The 21140-nt window shown below is 42.7% G+C and overlaps 1 protein-coding gene across 3 annotated transcripts in view; it reads right to left on the bottom strand.

The window, feature by feature from the left end:
- DDC (dopa decarboxylase) overlaps nt 1-21140 on the bottom strand; it is a 407527-nt gene that overhangs the window by 34882 nt on the left and 351505 nt on the right. For all 3 annotated transcript variants that reach the window (XR_013216885.1, XM_077269362.1, XM_077269361.1), the window contains exon 13: nt 4852-4953. Coding sequence is in view for 2 of the 3 variants with exons in the window: in XM_077269362.1 (XP_077125477.1) it covers nt 4852-4953 (102 nt within the window). In the remaining variant the exon portion in view is untranslated. The remainder of the gene's footprint in view (nt 1-4851; nt 4954-21140) is intronic.

Raw genomic sequence — 21140 nt, 5'->3', positions numbered from 1 at the left:
CTGTCTAGATCATTATCATTCTAACAAGTCTAGCACATTGAACAATGATCCACCGTACACCAATGTTCACAGCTGCTTTTCACCCCAGCGGGGATCTGTCTGAAATGTGGCATCTACACAAAAGAAAACCATGTCCTCTCAGTTAACACAGCAACATCTCGTGCAATCATTTGCAGGAGGCACTTCACAATATTCAGCATCTGGCAGCATCACAAGTAAGAGAATTGGGGCATCAAATTAACTAAGTGGGAGGAAGTTGGGGCATAATCACACTGTATCAAAATAAACAAATATGATCACACGCAATCTCCTGAATTAATGACATTTGTAATTAAGAGGAAATTGTTAAGAGAAACTTTGATAAAACCAGAGATATTTCTCTGTACAATGTAGTTAACCTCTGCCTGGCAATGCAAGTTTTAACCTTTATGACAAACTATTCTTAATCATTTTTTTTTTATTTTCACTTTTCAGGAGCCATGACTTTTATTTCTTCAGCTAAATAGTTATATGATGGCTTGTTTTTATTTCAGGATGAGTTGTATTTAACAGTGGCGTGATTTGGGGGTACATATAACTTATCAAACTTTAACTTCTTAGGTCTTATTCAGACATCCATTTTTCACATATGCGTTCTATCCATGTTTTTCTCAAATACAACACGTACCCAATAAAGTCTATGTTGCTATTCACATATCCGTGTTTTTTGTGGCGCGCGTGTCCGCAAACGAAGATCATGGAGACATGTCAGCTTATAATTATACAAAAAGTTTTTAAAATGCTTTTATATCAATAAAAACTTTTTTCTTTAATTTTTCATTATTTTGTAGTGCCCTTAAACCTGCAAAGGGGACTTGAACCTGCAATGGGTTGATGTCTTATACTCTATACCAGAGGTGTCAAACTGCATTCCTCGAGGGCCGCCAACAGGTCATGTTTCCAGGATTTACTTGTATTGCACAGGTGATAATTTAATCACCTGCACAGAATGATTCCAGCACCTTGTGGAATGCTAAGGAAATCCTGAAAACATGACCTGTTGGTGGCCTTCGAGGAATGCAGTTTGACACCTCTGCTCTATACTGCAGGATATTAAGAAAAATTTGGTGTCCTATGAAGCTAAGGTGAGATTCACAGGAAGACGGAGATAACAGCAATGGGTGTCTTAGCATACATCTGGGCGTCATTGTAACCCTTCTGTCCATTACGAGCACGTTGCGGGGTCTGATGGAACCGGTGCGCTCATTCCATTTAAATACCTCTGCTAGAGAAAGACACCAGCATGACGGACTGGCCCAGCAGAGCACCAGTAGGCCCTGCCCCTTGCTTCTACACTTCTGTCTTCTTTCTTGTAAGGGCAGATAAATGGAGAGTGTCTGCAGGCTGCAGCTACACTGAGTGGAGCCTTTTTACTTAAGCTCAGGAACTCAGCTGTAAAGTAAGGTTTTCAGTCTGTATAGTTATTGGGTATGTGTTTATTGTGTACATGTGTGTGCTGGGTGTGAGCACTTGTACTAATGGGTAATGTGTATATAGCTATCAGTGTGAGGAAGGAGGATCCTCATTCAGTAAGGGGTGATATGGGTGGTGGAGGATGGAGCCCTCAATCAGTTATGGGTGACTGTGGTTCCCCAGCCCTCAACACCCATATCATTTTCTACTGAATGAGGTCCCCCGCACTCACACTGACAGCTATACACACATTGCACATGAGTATAAACATTCATACTCCATATACAAATGTATAGACTCACACTTACGGACAGCTGTGTGGATGTGCCATAACTGGTAGAGGGACCCCTTCCATTCCCCTTCTCCGTGGATAAGGGCCCTTTCACAAGTCAGATATTTTGGTAAGTGTGCTATGCGTCATTTTTAAGATGGATCACGGACCGCTTTTTCATCTGTCTTTTTTTTCCGGAAAAAAACCCTGAGACACATGTTTTCATCTTCATTAGAGTGTGAATACTTTAAAACGCTGCATGCGGGGAAAGTCTAGCACTTGTGCTCTACCTGCTTGTAAACACTGATTCCATGTGCAGTTCAACATGAGACCAAGGTCTAAAAGGTAAGAATCACAGTGAGATATTACTTAACTGATGTAATAATTGTGCACATTATTGCCATGTCCATATGCATTATTTAAGGCCAACCATCAGTTGACACACTACCCCTGAGAAAATAGGGACGGTGATATACACACAAGGGCTTCTGTGATCACCGACCTAAGGCCTCATTCAGACATCCATTTTCTCATACATATTATATCCAAGCTTTTCACAGATAAAACATGTATCCATTATAATTTATGGGGCTGTTCACATCTATGAGTTTATTTTTGCAGACAATGCATCTGCACCACAAAATAATTATGAATATGCGATAATTTTTTATTTGAGTTACAAATGAAAATCCCTCATTCAAGTCTGTTTATTGCCATTGTACTGTGCTTACTGACCTAGTATTTTATTATTATACTGGCCGGTCTGCTGCATTATTGGGTCAGTAGGGCATTCGGAGTCAATTCTATTAGATGATGTGATGCTAGCCACTACTCAAGGACTGGCCATGGGGCACGATAATCAAGCGGTCCGGGGTCAGTACTAAGAGGGCTCATAGTAGGCAAAGACAAAAGTGTAGTGAGTAGTGATGAGCGAGTATACTCCTTGCTCGGGTTTTCCTGAGCACGCTCGTGTGGTCTCTGAGTATTTGTTAGTGCTCGGAGATTTTGTTTTCCTCGCAGCAGCTGCATGATTTACGGCTACTAGGCAGGCTGAATACATGTGAGGAATTCCTGTTTGTTAGCGAATTCCCACATGTATTCAGGCTGTCCAGCAGCCATAAATCATGCAGCTGAGGCGAAGAAAACTAAATCTCCAAGCACTCACAAATACTTGGAGATCACCCGAACGTGCTCAGGAAAACCCAAGCAACGAGTACACTCGCTCATCACTGGTCACAGTCCAAGGTCAGAATATTAGGAAGGTAGGGGATCAAGACAAGGGGAAAGTCAAACTGAAGGTCAAATGTAAATCAGCAACGGAGATCAGAATACAACTCAGAGCACTTAGCAAACACACACCACTTGAGCAAAGCTACAATTGGCAATGGTCTGACAATTGTCAGAGTGCTAAATAGCCCAGCAATCACCCAGAATGGAAGACACCTGGAGGAGATCCCACAGATCCAGCCACATATGACGGCTGAGCTGTCATTCATCATACTTACACCTCTTCCTCAGATTGGGCGGTTGAGCTGTCACAATCCTGACAGCTTAGCAATACCTCGATCCCATAGGGCTGCAGAGCTTTCAGTCACAGTATCCATTTGACACAGTGAGTGGTGAAACTGTGACAGATGGCACCTTTGTACTGTACATATGTATTATTTGTGTGTTGTTCTGACTGATATGTGTTACACCTCGCAATACTTACCTGTCCGGCCGGCGCGCTCCCGACGCTCCTCCTCGCTCCTCTTCCTCTGCTTTCCCTGGTGTTCGTCCCTTCGGCGGTCCGCGCATGCGCAGACGTGCTTCTCTCACCGCCGGGGTTTCTGGGAGGTCGTGACCCGCTGGCCCCGCCCCAATATGGCGGCGCCCGTCGGGTATTTCTTTCCTGCATCTGACCGGGTAAGACGCCTTTGCGTCTATTGCGTTCGCTGGTTAACACCAGCATCTCCTTAGGTTCCTAGGCTCCGTGCGTCTCTTGCTTTGTTTCCAGGTTGTCCTTGCCTTTCAGTCCCGTGTTCCTGCTGTGCCTTCCTGATCCGTGTTCCTGACGTGCCATCCAGTTCCGTGTTCCTGACTTGCCTTCCAGTCCCGTGTTCCTGACGTGCCTTCCAGTCCCGTGTTCCTGACGTGCCATCCAGTTCCGTGTTCCTGCTGTGCCTTCCAGTCCCGTGTTCCTGACGTGCCTTCCAGTTCTGTGTTCCTGCTGTGCCTTCCAGTCCCGTGTTCCTGACGTGCCTTCCAGTCCCGTGTTTCTGACGTGCCATCCAGTTCCGTGTTCCTGCTGTGCCTTCCAGTCCTGTGTTCCTGTTGTGCCTTCCAGTCCCGTGTTCCTGACGTGCCTTCCAGTCCCGTGTTCCTGCTGTGCTTTCCAGTCCCGTGTTCCTGACGTGCCTTCCAGTTCCGTGTTCCTGACATGCCTTCCTGTCCTTAATTCCTGCTGAGCCTGCTACTTCCGAGTCTCCATTGTCTTTGTCCATGTCTGCCCTCATCTTCCCGGTCAGTACGTTGTCTCTTACTACCTCTTTCTGTCCGGTGCCTCCGCCATTCTAGCCTCTTCAGTTTCACCTTCTTCCCTCTGTCTCTCTGATCCCTCTGCTATATCTTCAGTCGTCCCTTTGGCTCCGGCAGTTGCAGCTTCACCCTCCTTGGGCCTGTCCCTAACGCTCCTTGTACAGGGGGTGGCACCATCTGGTTCACTCGCCCTTGGGGGCTCTGAAGTCGTGGCCCAGAGGGTCCACTTCCTAGTCCTAACAATATGTATTAATGCATTTTGGGAAGATATTATGGAGATTGAATTTGTTAATGATCCCCTATATTTCTTGTTTGGTGTATGTGGTTCTGTTTTAAGGAGTGGAGTTCACTACCTTTACAATTACATCCAGGGGAGTTCACAGAAAACATGGGACCCCATTGCAAAAGTTTTAATTGGCCCCCCCTCAACAAAGAAAAAAAATTAATATTTAGCAATGTCAAAGAAGAGCATATCTCACAACTTAGCAGCCCTTGCAAAGTATTTTTTTCTCCTACTGAAGACCTAGATTCTCAATAATCCATGTTTCTACTGTTATATATAGAAAATACATTCACAGACAAGTCATAGCTATACAAAAACAAAATCTCACCTTTAAACGGAAGCATACAAGTCCCAGAATAACCTCTGCACATATTTCAAACCGATCATCCTTTTTTACTAATTCCATAAATTCCTGCGCCAATCGTATATGCTGTAAAAAATATACCATGATACAATATTAGCAAGTGATGTCACAAAAATCTTATTACTATAAGTCATGCTTCGCTGAATCGAAAATTGCTAATTTAATTTTAAAAAGATCTGAATTATCACAGCCTGGGATAACATATCTTATGTAGGGATGAGCTAGAATATTCACAAGTATTCGGTACTCAGTGAGTAATGCGGTACCCGGAACATAGCGAGTATTTCACTACTTGCCTCCCAATATTCGGATCTCCTGCCCAGTCAATGGGTGCGAGAAAAAAATCGCACAACACTCACACCCTGCGAGCGCTGTATGATTTATACGCACCGGTGTCCTTTGAAAAGCCGGCAATTCATATGCGACTACAGTAAAATCTATTTACTGTATGTAAGCCATGTCTTCTATCCTGTGTGCTCCTGCATTGATTTTACAGAAGCCGACAAATGAATTACTGGCTAATCTTCTATCTATATCTCTATGCAATATAAAGATATGTATGTATATATATATATATATATATATATATATATATATATATATATATAATGTGTGTCACTGACATGTGTATGTATATATATGTGTATATATCTATTCTATCTATTCTATTCTAACCTGTCAGTGTGATTTTACTATAGCCGCATATGAATTGCCGGCTTTTCAAAGGACACTGGTGCGTACAAATCACACAGCACTCGCATGGTGTGAGTGCTGTGCTATTTTTTTTTTCTTGCACCCATTGACTTGCATTGGACTCCCTACTCGTTACGAATAACTATTAGGACCTACTCGTTAGGCCGGAGACACACTGGTGCGAGATACGGCCGAGTCTCGCTGGTTAAAGGCAAGCTGTGGCACCGGCACTCCGGAGCGGAGCGTGCGGCTCCATGTATTGCTATGCAGCTGCACGCTCCGCTCCGGAATGCAGGTGCCACAGCTTGCTTTTAACCAGCGAGACTCGGCCATATCTCGCACCAGTGTGTCTCCAGCCTTACGAGTATAGCGGGTCTGAATATTTCACTACAGTACTCGCTCATCCCTAATCTTATGGCTTGACTGCTGCCAAGTTGCTTTCCTGATTTCTTGCTTAATGGATTCATTAATTGCTTAGTGGATTTATTACCGCTTAAAAAAAAGAAATGATAAAATTCTTCATGAAAATTCACAAAAATGTTTTGGGACTAAAAAGCCAGAGTTTCATGAACTGTTTTCTGCTTGTTTTTGACTACTCTCAAAAAATATATAGTTATTAGTGTTGAGCGATACCGTCCGATACTTGAAAGTATCGGTATCGGAAAGTATCGGCCGATACCGGCAAAGTATCGGATCTAATCCGATACCGATACCCGATACCAATACAAGTCAATGGGACTCATGTATCGGACGGTATTCCTGACGGTTCCCAGGGTCTGAAGGAGAGGAAACTCTCCTTCAGGCCCTGGGAACCATATTAATGTGTAAAATAAAGAATTAAAATAAAAAATATTGCTATACTCACCTCTCCGACGCAGCCTGCACCTTACCGAGGGAACCGGCAGCGTTGTTTGCTTACAAGCCGGAACTTCAAGTAAGGAAGTTAAAGCGCGAATTTTAAGCAAACAACGCTGCCGGTTCCCTCGGTAAGGTGCAGGCTGCGTCGGAGAGGTGAGTATAGCAATATTTTTTATTTTAATTCTTTATTTTACACATTAATGTTGTTTCGATACCGATACCCGATACCACAAAAGTATCGGATCTCGGTATTGGAATTCCGATACAGCAAATATCGGCCGATACCCGATACTTGCGGTATCGGAATGCTCAACACTAATAGTTATACCATACTCTAAGGGTATGTGCACACGTATTTTTGAGGGCTGCGGATTTTTCCGCAGCAGATTTAATCAATCCGCAGGTAAAAGGCACTGCTTTTTACCTGCGGATTTATCGCAGTTTTTATGCGGAATTTGTGCAGATTCCACCTGCGGTTTTACACCTGCGGATTCCTATTATAGAGTAAACCGCTGCGGAATCCGCACAAAGAATTGACATGCTGCGGAATGTAACCCGAAGCGTTTCTGCACATTTTTTTTTGCAGCATGGGCACTGCGGATTGCGTTTTCCATAGGTTTACATTGTACTGTAAACGCATGGAAAGCTGCAAAATCTGCAACGTGTGCACATAACCGAAAGGTTTGAACAGATAAGCTGAGCATGATTGATAGTAGTGATAATTAATACATTGCCTTGCGAAAGTATTTGGCACCCTGGAACTTTTCAACCTGCTTTTCAGTTTTTGAGTTTCCACAAAAATTTAAAATAACCAATACATTTCATTCAACTTCACAATTGTGTTCCACTTGTTGTTGATTCTTCACCAAAAATGTACATTTGGTATCTTTATGTTTGAAGCATGATGTGTGGGAAAAGGTTGAAAAGTTCCAGGGAGCCGAATACTTTTGCAAAGCAATGCATATGTCCAGTGGCGTAACTAGCGTCAAATGGGCCCTGGTGAGAAATTTTGACTTGGGCCCCCTACCCCAGCATGTTGGTCAGATGTATGAGCCCCTTGTGGTTAAAGATCTAATGTTAAAAATGACACATTTCCTTTGTATTTTAGGCAAAAAAAAATATTGTCATTTTTTACATTTTAAAAATTACAAAGAGGAAAAAGGCACCCTTGGAAATTTGTGTGCTCAGATTACTTTGACCAAGGTTTCATACCTTAATTAGCCTGTCACGGTTATGTATTGTTCACGATCGTTAGGAAATGTCAGGTGATACAAATTTCCCATCTTTATAAAAACTCAGCCTCCTCTAACCTTGTGCTAAAAAAGGGCAGCCATGAGTTCTTCTAAGCAACTGCCTAGCACTCTGAAAGTGAAAATGGTGGAGGCCCACAAAGGAGTAGCCTATAAGAAGATAGCAAAGCATTTTCAACTTGCCCTTTCCTCACATTTAAATGTACCGTATTTTTCGGACTATAAGACACACTTTTTCCCCAAAAATTTTTTGGGGGTGCGCCTTATAGTTGGAATATACATACAAGTAGTGTGGCGGCAGCAGGAGTCGGGTGATTTTGTGGCGGTCCCTGTCAGATGCTGCAGGGCGATGATCACAGGGGGCTCCGCCGGCATTTTGTGAAAGCCCGGCGGCCCTCGCACATCCATTGCTGCGATGCGGTGGCCTCTGCAAAAATGGTCGCTGAGGATGGCGCATTCTCAGATTGAGATCTTGACAACAAGATCTCATCCCGATCTTGGGAAAAGATCTCGTTGTCAAGATCTCAATCTGAGCATGCGCCGCCCCTGTCGGCCATTTTCCCAGAGGCCACCGCATCGCAGCAATGGTTGTGCAGGGGCCTCCGTGCTTTCACAAAATGCCAGCAGAGCCCTGCACACTACAGAGCACCACCAAACCTGCTGCACCAGCCTGGGATGGGATTTTCTGGAGGCAACCACATTACAGCAATGGATGTGCGGGGGCTGCAAACTTTCAGAAAATGTCAGCAGAGCCCCTGCACCACTAGCACCGCCAAACCTGCAGCACCAATCTGGGATGGGAGTCATATCTCCAGACCACCAAACACCCCTTGTGACCACGCTCTACTAGCACTGCCAAACCTCCCTCGGTAAGCTGAATTCGGACTGTAAGACGGACCCCTATTTGATACATGAATTGTTTTTCCTTCTAAAAATTTGGAGTGCATCTTATGGTCCAGTGCGTCTTATATTCCGAAAAAATGGTAATTAAGAAATGACAGTTAACAAGAACAGTGGAGGTAAAGATAAGGTCTGGAAGACTAACAAAATATCAGTGAGAAATGCTCGTAGGATTGCTAGAGAGTCAAATCAGAACCCCCCACTTGAGTGCAAACAACCTTCAGAAAGATTCAGCATTCTCTGGAGTTGTGGTACATTGTTTTACGGTTCAGAGATACTCGCACAAATGTGGCCTTCATGGAAAAGTCATAAGAAGAAAAACTCCTGCATACCATAAAATTCAGCATCAGAAGTATGCAAAAGAACATTTAAACAAGCCTGATGCATTTTAGAAACAAGTCCTGTGGACCAATTAAAATCGAACTCTGTGGCCACAATGATCAATGGTATGTGTGGAGATAAAAGGGCACAGAATTTCAGGAAAAAAACATCTCGACAACCATTAACCCCTTCCCGACATTCGCCGTAGATATATACATATACTGCTTTGCGGGAGCTGCGTTCCTGCAAAGAGCAGTATATGGCGCCGAGATTGTGTGGCCTCATGCGGCGATCGCGAGCAGGTGTCAGCTCTGTATGAGAGGTGACACCCTGCAGCAATGACCACGATCGGTGGTAGCACCGATTAGGGGCATTTAACCCCTCTGATGCCGCTGTCTGTAGTGACAGCGGCATAGAGGAGCATTGCACAGGAAATAAGTTGCCTGCGCGCTATCATCAGGACAATGCGATGCAATCAAGTTGTCCTGATGGTCTCCATGGAGAACTCCCCAGCCCCAAGATGGCCGCAGGGTCCTTCTGGGTCCTGCAGGGAAGGTGGCTGCAGTGCAGAGTGTCAGGTCATCGATCTGATGTAATATAGTAATGTCCCATACTGGGACAATGTAAAAAAGTAAAATATATATATATATATATATATATATATATATTAGAAAGTGTAAAAAAAAATTAAAAAATCCCTAAATAAAGAAAAAAAGAAATGAATAAATATTTTTCAAATAAATACATTTATGTACGGTAAGTAAAAAAAAAAACAATAAAAGTACACATTTGGTAACGCCGCGTCCATAACGACCCACTCTATAAAACTGTCCCACTAGTTAACCCTTTCAGTGAACACCATAAAAAATTAAAACACGAGGCAAAAAACAATGCTTTATCATCATACCGCTGAACAAAAAAAAAAAACCACACTCAGATCTGTCATCTGTTAATGGAAATATATTGGCTTCCACGTTACTAGTAACACAAAGGCTCTGGAAAAGCGAAATGCCTTCTCATCCCGCCAAAAGAAATTCAGAAAATTCTGTGCTCCCAAATCCAAATGCCCCCCTCCCTTCTGAGCTCCAGTGTTTCAAAACCACATTTAGTGCCCAAATGTTTGGCATTTCTGTAGTGATGACAGCCCGCCTAATTTACAGGTGCATCTCTCCAGAAGCACAGTCTAGGCATAATGTACTTGTAACTGCAACGTACTGGTCACTACAACGTACTGGTCACTACAACGTACTGGTCACTACAATGGCAGTTTGCAATTTTCATTCAGCAACATCCAATGCTGCATGTTTCTGGAAAACACCCATGGAGACAAAATCGTCACTACATCTGTAGATAAATTCTCAACGGGTTATAATTTCCAAAATGTGGTCACTTGAGGGGATTCTGCTTTTCTAGCACTTAGGGGCTCTTTATATGGAATCCACAAACTAGTCTAGGAAAATCTGCGCTCCAGAAGGCAAATAGCACTCCATCCCTCCCGAGTCTCTCCATATGACAAAGTAGTAATGTACATCCACATATGGGGTATTTCTACATTTAGCAGAATTTGTGCGACAAATTTTGGTGCCATTTTTACCCATTTCTCAGTGTGAAAATGTAAAACATGGGGCTAACACACAGTCTTGGTGGTAAAAATGTAAATTATCTTCACTGCCCAATGGTATAAAAATCTCTGGCACACCTGTGGTGTCAATATAATCACTGCACCCCTAGATGAATTCATTGAGAGGTTTAATTGGTAAAATGTGGTCCCTTATGGAAAGTTCTGTTGTTGTGGCACCTCAGGGGCTCTGTCAATGTAAAATGGCACCCTCAAACAAGTGCAGCAAAATCTGCACTGTAATATGATGCTTCTGAGTTCTGGACTGTGCCTCAAAAGTAGTTTTTGACCACATATGGGGCATCAGTGAACTCAGGAGAAATTGCACAACAACCTTTGGGGTACATTTTCTCCTTTTTCCCTTGTGAAAATACAAAATTTGTAGCTAAAAAAGATTTTTGCGGGAAAAATTTGTTTTTTTCTTTTCTTTTTTTTTTTTTCTAAATTTTCACGTCTTAACGTTATAAACTTCTGTGAAGCACCTGGGGGTTCAACGTGCTCAATACACTTCTAACTTAGGTTCCAATGGGGTCTAGTTTCCAAAATGGTGTCAATTGTTGGGGGTTTCCACTGTTTAGGCACATTGGGGGCTCTCCAAATGCCACACGGCGTCCTCTAATTATACCATCAAATTTTACATTCAAAAAGTCAAATGTGCTCCTTCTCTTCCAAGCCCTGCCGTGTACCCAAACAGTAATATTCCACTACAGTATCAGCATACTTGAAAGAAATTGCACAACAAATTGTATGGAGCAATTTCTCCTGTTACCCTTATGAAAATGCAAAATATGGAGCTAAATACCGTGTTTCCCCGATAGGAAGACACTCCCGATAGTAAGACGTAGTGGGGGTTTTAGCGCGGTCGGCTAATGTAAGACGCACCCCCGAAAGTAAGACATAGTACTGTACGTTGTAAAAATATAAGCCGTACAGGTACCTTTTGCTGCATTAACTGCAGGATGCGGACGATTCAGCCACTGGTAACCAGGGTAAACATCGGGTTACTAAGCGCAGGGCCGCGCTTAGTAACCCGATGTTTACCCTGGTTACCAGTGTAAATGTTAAAAAAAAAAAAAGTGAGGTGTCATATCTTGTTTTTTCCAGAGGTGATTTTTGAGTTTTTGGGCTGTCGGGACAGAATACAGTGGCTCTTCCTTTGCCTTTTGGTGTTTTTAATCCTTCCATCTCCAAGTTCTAATGGTTGCTTCGCCGGAGGGCGCCCCAGTGCAGGCTGCAGTAGGCCGGCTCTGGCGGCGGGTCCATGCCGGGTGGAGTAGATGAAGCTGGCCGCTGCTTGCTGCTCCGGAGCGCACAGTCCGTGCGGGGGATGGTGCACCGGGCCGGGGGAGGACAGGACATGCAGGTATCCGCCGCCTCCTGCGCCAACCACAGCGCCGCCCCCGGCCACGAACCCCCCGGAGAAGCTGGAGCATTTGTCGGGGAGCAGCAGCTGGTCGTGCCCGAGGTGGCTTCCCTTTCTCATGGTACGGAGCCGCCGCCTTCTCCGCTCTCCTCCTTGTGACCCCAGTAATCCGCACTGCCCGGCCTGCACCCTACAAATAGCCGGGGCTGCAGTTAGAGCAGGTGCTGAGGTGAGCTCGTCGGAGGGCTATCGAGCACCGGGGGAGGCGGATTGTACGGCTGTGTGTGCTCGGGCCCCAGCTCCGACCTCCCTGCCACCGCCGCGGCTGAAAAATGGCTCCAGGTCAGCTGACAATGAATGAAGGGATGCGGTTTATGCGCGAAGGTTGGAGCTGGGGCCCGAGCACACACAGCCGTACAATCCGCCTCACAAGGAGGAGAGCGGAGAAGGCGGCGGCTCCGTACCATGAGAAAGGGAAGCCACCTCAGGCACGACCAGCTGCTGCTCCCCGACAAATGCTCCAGCTTCTCCGGGGGGTTTGTGGCCGGGGGCGGTGCTGTGGTTGGCGCAGGAGGCGGCGGATACCTGCACGTCCTGTCCTCCCCCGGCCCGGTGCACCATCCCCCGCATGGACTGTGCGCTCCGGAGCAGCAAGCAGCGGCCAGCTTCATCTACTCCACCTGGCATGGACCCGCCGCCAGAGCCGGCCTACTGCAGCCTGCACTGGGGCGCCCTCCGGCGAAGCGACCATTAGAACTTGGAGATGGAAGGATTAAAAACACCAAAAGGCAAAGGAAGAGCCACTGTATTCTGTCCCGACAGCCCAAAAACTCCAAAATCACCTCTGGAAAAAACAAGATATGACACCTCACTTTTTTTTCTTTTTTTTTTAACATTTACACTGGTAACCAGGGTAAACATTGGGTTACTAAGCGCGGCCCTGCGCTTAGTAACCCGATGTTTACCCTGGTTACCAGGGGACTTCGCATAGTTAGTCGCTGGAGAGCTGTCTGTGTGACAGCTCTCCAGCGACCACACAGGTTTTTTTCCCAATGTAAGACACCCCCCCGAAAGTAAGACATAGTGGGACTTTTGAGTGGTAAAAGAAAGTAAGACGCTGTCTTGCTATCGGGGAAACACGGTATGATTTTTTTTTGAAAAATAAGATTTTTTTAATTTCCATGGCTCAACGTTATAAACTTCTGTGAAGCACCTGTGGGTTCAAGGTGCTCAATACACATCTAGATGGGTTCCCTAAGGGGTCTAATTTCCAAAATGGTGTCACTTGTTGGGAGTTTCCACTGTTTAGGCACATCAAGGGCTCTCCAAACATGGCATGGCATCTGCTAATTATGTCAGCAAATTTTCATTCAAAAAGTGAATACGGGATATCGACATGCTCAGGAGTAATTGCACAACAAATTGTATGGTCCATTTTCTCCTGTTACCCTTGCGAAAGAAAAAAATTAGGTCTAAAAGAAAATGTTTGTGAAAGAAAAGTAAATGTTTATTTCTTTCCTTCCACATTGCAAAAATTCCTGTGAAGCTCCTGAAGGGTTAATAAACTTCTTGAATGTGGTTTTGAGTACCTTGAGGGGTGCAGTTTTTAGAATGGTGTCACTTTTGAGTATTTTTTGTCATATAGGCCCCCAAAAGTCACTACAAATGTGAGATGGTGTCTAAAAAAAAATTGGTTTTGCAAGTTTTGTTGTTAAAAATGAGAAATTGCTGGTCAACTTTTAACCCTTATAACTATAGATATATGGAAAAGGTTTTTATTAACTATTTTGTGCAAGATGACTCTCTGATTTAAAGCCATAAAAACTAAAAGTTTAAAAAAAAAATTCACACCCAAACGCAAGTCATATCAAAGATATTTCATCACTATCGTGAAGTACAATATTTCACGAGAAAACATTCTCAGAATTAGTGAGATGCATTGAAGCGTTCCAGAGTTATCACCTCATAAAGTGACAGTGGTCAGAATTGTAAAAATTGGCCTGGTCAGTAAGGTGAAAACAGGCTTCTGGGTGAGGGGGTTAAACATAATAATAATAATAATAATAATCTTTATTTTTATACAGCGCTAACATATTCCGCAGCGCTTTACAGTTTGCACACATTATCATCGCTGTCCCCGATGGGGCTCACAATCTAGATTCCCTATCAGTATGTGTTTGGAATGTGGGAGGAAACCGGAGAATCTGGAGGAAACCCACACAAACACGGGGAGAACATACAAACTCTTTGCAGATGTTGTCCAAGGTGGGATTAGAAACATGGGGTGGATCAATGATGCTTTGGGGGTGTTGCTGTCAATGGCACGGGGAAAGATTTAAACTAGAGGACTAGACCTCAAAACAGCAGTGCATGCAAGACAATCCAGGAATCTCACAGAACTGGAAGAATTTCCAAAGAAAGAATGGATGAAATAGCTTAAACAAGAATCTAAAGAATCTTGTCTGGCTGCAATAAGCGTTTACAAGCTGTGATACTTGAAAAAGATGGTGCTACTAGGTAAAAAAAGTGCTGTGTGCCCAAACTTTTGCATCGGACCATTTTCCTTTTTGTAATTTTAAACCTCTTCATGATCGGAGGTATTTTGGGTTTTGCATTTTCATTTTTTGTTACCCTTCTTCCCAGAGCCATAACTTTTTATTTTCGTCAATATGGCCATGTGAGGGCTTTTTTTTTGTGGGACAAGTTGTACGACAACATTGATTTTAACTTATCGTGTCCTGGAAAATGGGGAAAAAAATCAAAGTACCGTAAGATTGCAAAAAAAGTGCACTCCCACAGTTGTTTTTTGTTTTGCTTTTTACTAAGTTCACTAAATGCTAAAACTGACCTGCCATTATGATTATCCAGGTCATTACGACTTCATAGATGCCAAACTTGTCTAGGTTCTCTTTTATATAAGTTCCAAACTTTGTTTAAAAAACAGTTGTGCTATTTTCCAATACCTGTAGCGTCTCCATTTTTTTAGATATTGGGTCAGGTGAGGACCTATTTTTTGCATGCCAAGCTGACGTTTTTATGATACCATTTTGGCGCAGATACAATCTTTTGATCACCCGTTATTTAATTTTAATGCAATTTCGTGGTAACCAAAAAAAAATGGAATTCTGTCATTCTGACTTTTTTTTTATGCCGCTTAGCAATCAGGTTAATCTTTATTAAAATAGATAGATCGGGCGCTTCTAAACACGGCGATACCAAATATGTGTAGGTTTGATTTTTTTTTTTTTTATTGTTTTATTTTGAATGGGGCAAAAGGGGGGTGATTTCAACTTTATATATTTTTTATTTTTTTAATATTTTTTAAAAACATTTTTTTCACTTTTGGCATGCTTCAATAGTTTCCATGGGAGGCTAGAAGCTGGCATAGCCTAATCAGCTCTGCTACATACAGGTGATGATCAGATTGCCTGTATGTAGCAGAATACCTCACTTGCTATGAGTGCCGAACATGTGGCGCTCATAGCAATCCGGCAGTGACAACCATAGAGGTCTCCAGGAGACCTCTGGTTGTCATGCCAACCGAACAGTGACCCGCGATCACTGATGGGCGGATTTCCGGCACTATTGCCGGAAATGCATGTTAAATGCCGCTGTCAGTGTTTGACAGCGGCATTTAATGGGTTAACAGCTGCAGGAGGTTCGCAGTTCCTCCCGCGGCTGTTAGCGGCACATGTCAGCTGATCAGATCAGCTATCATGTGCCGGAAAAGGTGCGAACTCATTGCCGTCATTGGTCGTTAAGGAGTTAATAAGTAAAAGATGAAAAAATATATATTTTGTTTAAAATGCAAAGGAAATGTGTCATCTTTAACTTTAGGCCTTTTAGAGATCATTTCATCTTCAACTTGCTTAGCTGTTCACAATAGCAGTAATTTTGACCAGGGGTGTCCAAATTTTCACAAGCAACTGTATATGTATAAACAGATGCACATAAGGAAACCGCCAGTACAGCTAAAGTTTATGTATGTGAATGATTTCACAATATCAAAAATGTATTTACTTAAGAATTTAAAAATGTAATTTACTTTTTTGAATGCGTGTCATGCTAACGTAAATTGTAAAAGTTTTTACATAAATCAATAAATGCAAAAAAGTGCTATCATCAAAGTGTACACTAGAGGGAGTCTATGTACATAACAATAGCTATTTCAGTCAATGCAGCATTATGAGCCTTCTTTTTTATTAGGCGGGTTTGCAAGTGTTAGTCTCTGAAGTAGAAAAAAAGAAAAATTAACACTAAAAACTGAAAATTTTCAAAAACTAAAGAATTAAAAGGGTATTTCCATCCCAAAGATTCTGTTCCAATATATAGTAGATGTAGTAATAATAATGTTAGCAACTACCTCCAATAAGTGCCATAACGAATCAGAAGAACTATACAACATTTCTAATTGTGGGCTTCTTCTTATTATTACTCTTACTACATATTGGGATAGTATCTTGGAGATAGGAATACCCCTTCAAGGTACATGCAGAAAGCCCAGCAGGCTAACAAACAGTTGGTTGAAGACTATTCTTTGGCTACATTTATCAATCATTTCAATGTTTAGAATTCCTTTAAATAAAAGGCATATGTCTTATATCCATATGTGGTTGTCAATCAAGTACAATTCATTATAGGGATTCCAATGCTACACTGATCATCAGAAGTAAGCTGTTGTTTCCTGGAGATGCTGTCAGAATATCAACATTTCTACTGCAAAAATGTGGTGTTACACATTGTCTATTGAAATCAATGAGTGGCCATTTAATACCTGGTTGGCCAAGTCTTCCAGACTCTGAAGTATTTCTTGCCTTAGATAAAAGAGGTGGCCAACTAAGGAACCTTTGCTATCACAACTAAATACCCTATTAGAGCACATAACCATTGATTGTCCTAAATGAAAAAAATCATTAACTAGGAAAAAAAAGTGGGGAAGAATTAAACCAACATTTAAAAAGTTCCTTTAAAATCTGAATTCACTTTATTTATTTAAAGAATCACTCCCAACGTTTTTTTGTAATTTTACCTCTGAAGTGGTGTCACTAGTCTAAGCTCCCTGACTCTAGTATTAGGCCGGGGTCACACTAGAGAGGAATACGGATGAGGGAGAGGCGCCAAACCAACGCATTGCACACAGACCGATGTTTATGGGGCACCTTCCATCAGCCGTATATTTCTCGGCCGTATTTTACGGGCTGAGAAAATCACAGCATGCTACGTTTGTCAGCGTATTGTGCAAAAAATCCGCCAATGAAATTCTATGGGGGCAAGAAAAATACGGATTACACACGAACCATGCGTGTGACTTGCAAGAAATACGCACCGGTGTTCTATAGAAAAGCCGGCAATTCAGTGCGGTGTACAGTAAAATCACACTGACAGGTTAGAATAGGATAGATAAAATTAATGTCTACACATAGAATAGGTATATATATATATATATATATATATATATATATATATATATATACACAGTATATATGTCATTGACACACACGCACATATATATATATATATATATATATATATATATTTATATTTAATATAAAGCTTTGCTATCTCCTTATCAAACCCGACAGGATATCAATTATATTTTTACATATTCCTCACTAATAATGTTAGTAGTGTGTGTGCAAAACTTAGGAGCTCTAGGTGTTAAAATAAAGGGTTAAATCACGGAAAAAACTGGCGTTGGCTCCCGCGCAATTTTCTCCGCCAGAGTGGGAAAGCCAGTGACTGAGGGCAGATATTAAAGGCCTAGAGAGGGACCATGGATATTGCCCCCCCTGGCTGAAAACATCTGCCCCCAGCCACCCCAGAAAAGGCACAGCTGTAAAATGCGCCTATTCTGTCACTTAGCCACTCTCTTACCACTCCCGAGTAGCGGTGGGATATGGTGTAGTAAGGGGTTAATGTCACCTTGCTATTGTAAGGTGATATTAAGCCTAGTTAATAATGGAGAGATGTCAATAAGACACCTATCCATTATTAATCCAATAGTAATAAAGGGTTAAAAATACACACACCCACATTATGAATAAAGTATTTTAATGAAATAAATAAACACATGGGGTTTTAATATCTTTATTGTACGCTCAATCCAACTGACGACCCTCATTCTTCTGAAAAAAAAAGGAAAATAAAAAAACAATATCCCATACCTGTCCGCCATACAGTCTGTTGTGAATTCCGCTCTTGGGCTCCCTCCGGTGGTTATAAGTGGTAATGTTGTGAGTTCTGATCTTGGGCTCCCTCCGGTGGTTATAAGTGGTACTGCTGCTCCTTTGGATTTCAGCAATTATCAGGTGCGTCCACTTATTACCAGTTCTGATTGGGCTATTTAATCTGGCTAGACCCTTTCCTTAGTGCCAGTTGTCAATTGTTCTTTGGTGGATTCACATCTCTGCTTGGATTCTCCTGCTATTCTGACCAAATCATCAAAGATAAGTCCTGGCTTGGTTTTTTGCAGTCCACATGCTGTGGACTTAATAGTTCAGTGCATTTTATGTTTTCTCTTGTCCAGCTTTGTCAGTATGGATTTATTCAGTTAAGCTGGAAGCTCTGGAGAAGCAGATTTTCCCTCCACACCTTTAGTCAGGTGTCGAGATTTTTGTAATCTCTGTGGTGGATTTTTCTAGTATTTTAATACTGACTGCACAGTATTCTGTCCTGTACTTTCTATCTAGCTAGAGTGGCCTCCTTTGCTAAATCCTGGTTTCATTCTACGTTTGTTATTTTCCTCTCTCACAGTCAATATTTGTGGGGGGCTGTCTATCCTTGGGGATTTTCTCTGAGGCAAGATAGCTTTCCTGTTTCTATCTTTAGGGGTATTTAGACCTCAGGCTGTGACGAGGTGTCTAGGCAGTGTTAGGAACTTCCCACGGCTACTTCTAGTTGTGTTAAGTTCAGGGTCTGCGGTCAGTACAGGTGCCACCTCCTCCAGAGCACGTCCCATGTTGCTCCTAAACCACCATGTCATAACAACAGTCATGTCCCACGATGTAAATCCATCTGAAGGGGTTAAATAAATTTACAACCAGGAGCCTGCTAATGCAGCTGCCCCTGGCTGTAAAAGCTGGGGAATGAATGGAATGCAGCTTTATTGACTTGCGGTGCTGTGCCCCCTGGTGGCATAAACTCATATGAACTCTAGCGTGAGAAAATATTCAGAAAAATTCCCAAGCTAGAGTTCATATGAGTCAACGAAGCTGCATTCCATTCATTCCCCAGTTTTTACAGCCAGGGGCGGCTGCATTAGCAGGCTGCTGGTTGTAAATTTATTTAACCCCTTCAGATGGATTTACATCGAGGGACATGACTGTACAGCGGACAGGTATGGGATATTGTTGTCCTTTTATTTTCTTTTTTTTCAGAAGAATGAGGGTCGTCAGTTGGATTGAGTGTACAATAAAGATATTAAAACCCCATGTGTTTATTTATTTCATTAAAATACTTTATTCATAATGTGTGTGTGTATTTTTAACCCTTTATTACTATTGGATTAATAATGGGTAGGAGTCTTATTGACATCTCTCTATTATTAACCAGGCTTAATATCACCTTACATTAGCAAGGTGACATTAACCCCTTATTACCCCATATCGCACCGCTACTCAGGAGTGGGAAGAGAGTGGCTAAGTGCCAGATTAGGTGCATCTTACAGATGCGCCTTTTCTGGGGTGGCTGGGGGCAGATGTTTTTAGCCAGGGGGGCCAATAACCATGGTCCCTCTCTAGGCTATTAATATCTGCCTTCAGTCACTGGCTTTCCCACTCTGGCGGAGAAAATTGCGCGGGAGCCAGCACCAGTTTTTTCCGTGATTTAACCCTTTATTTTAACACCTAGAGCTCCTAAATTTTGCACACACACACACTAGTAACATTAATAGTGGGGAATATGTAAAAATATAACAGATATGAAATAGTTTACTGTATGTAAACCTGTCTCATATCCTGCCGGGTTTGATAAGGAGATAGCAAAAGCCGGCAATTGAATTACCGGCTTTTATGCTATCTAGCTCTGTATGAAATACTAAGAGTTAGTCATACCGGTAACGGTATTTCCAGGAGTCCATCATGACAGCACCACAAGGAGGTTGCTCTTCATATCCTTGATAGGGACAGGAACACAGAAGAGGTTAAATAGCCCCTCCCCACCTCCACCCTTCAGTGATTTTACAAAGTACCACACCAGGATAGATACAACACAATTTTATTGAACTTCCTCTCAATACATGTTTATATCACACATCAGACAGGAGTTCAAGGGAGGGTAAATAATGGGTGCTGTCATGATGGACTCCTGGAAATACCGTTACGGTATGACTAACTCTTAGTTTCCAGGTCGTCCCTCATGACAGCACCACAAGGAGAAATACCAAATAACTCCTATTTAGGGCGGGATTACAGCTTGGAGGACCTTCCTCCCAAAGCCGGTCTGTTGATTTGACAGAACGTCCAGCTTGTAGTGTTTACAAAAGGTATTTGAGCTAGACCAAGTTGCCGCCCGGCAAATTTGGTCCATGGATGCACCCGCACTCTCTGCCCATGAAGCAGATATCGCTCTCAGAGAGTGGGCTTTTAGGTGTTCTGGAGGAGATTCACCGGCTGAAGTATACGCAGCGCAAATGGTAGATTTAATCCATCTGGCTAGACTCGCTTTTGAGGCTTTTTTGCCTCTACTCTTCCCAGACATCTGGATAAAGAGGTTTGAATCAATTCTCCAGCCGTCTGTAAGTTTTAGATACTGCAATACTGTTCTCTTAACATCCAGGGAATGGAGAGAATGTTCTTTATCATTGTTGTAGTTCTGACAGAACTTAGGCAAAATAATTTCCTGGTTTCTGTGAAAGTCCGTCGCAACTTTTGGAAGAAACGAAGGGTCCAACTTTAGGACGATGCAATCTTCTTGTATCTTTAAGTATGGATCTGTTATGGACAGGGCTTGGATTTCGCCTATCCGCCTTGCTGACGTTATTGCGACCAGGAAGACAGTCTTGAATGTTATAGACTTCAGGTCTGCCTGATCAAGTGGCTCGTATGGAGCTTTCCGTAATTCTTTTAGTACCAGGGTGAGGTTCCATGGAGGTACTGAACTTCGTATTGTTGGTTGGATACGTTGTGTAGCTTTGATGTACCTCACTACCCAGGGATGATTTGCTAGTGGACAATCATATAAGGCACTTAAAGCCGAGATATGTACTTTCAGTGTACTAGGCCTCAAGCCCATATCAAAGCCTGTTTGGAGG

This window comes from Ranitomeya variabilis, chromosome 6 (genome assembly GCF_051348905.1).
Source record: "Ranitomeya variabilis isolate aRanVar5 chromosome 6, aRanVar5.hap1, whole genome shotgun sequence".
Classification (NCBI taxonomy): domain Eukaryota; kingdom Metazoa; phylum Chordata; class Amphibia; order Anura; family Dendrobatidae; genus Ranitomeya; species Ranitomeya variabilis.
Note: the sequence above shows the minus strand (reverse complement) of the source record. Positions and strands in the feature narration are given on the sequence as shown.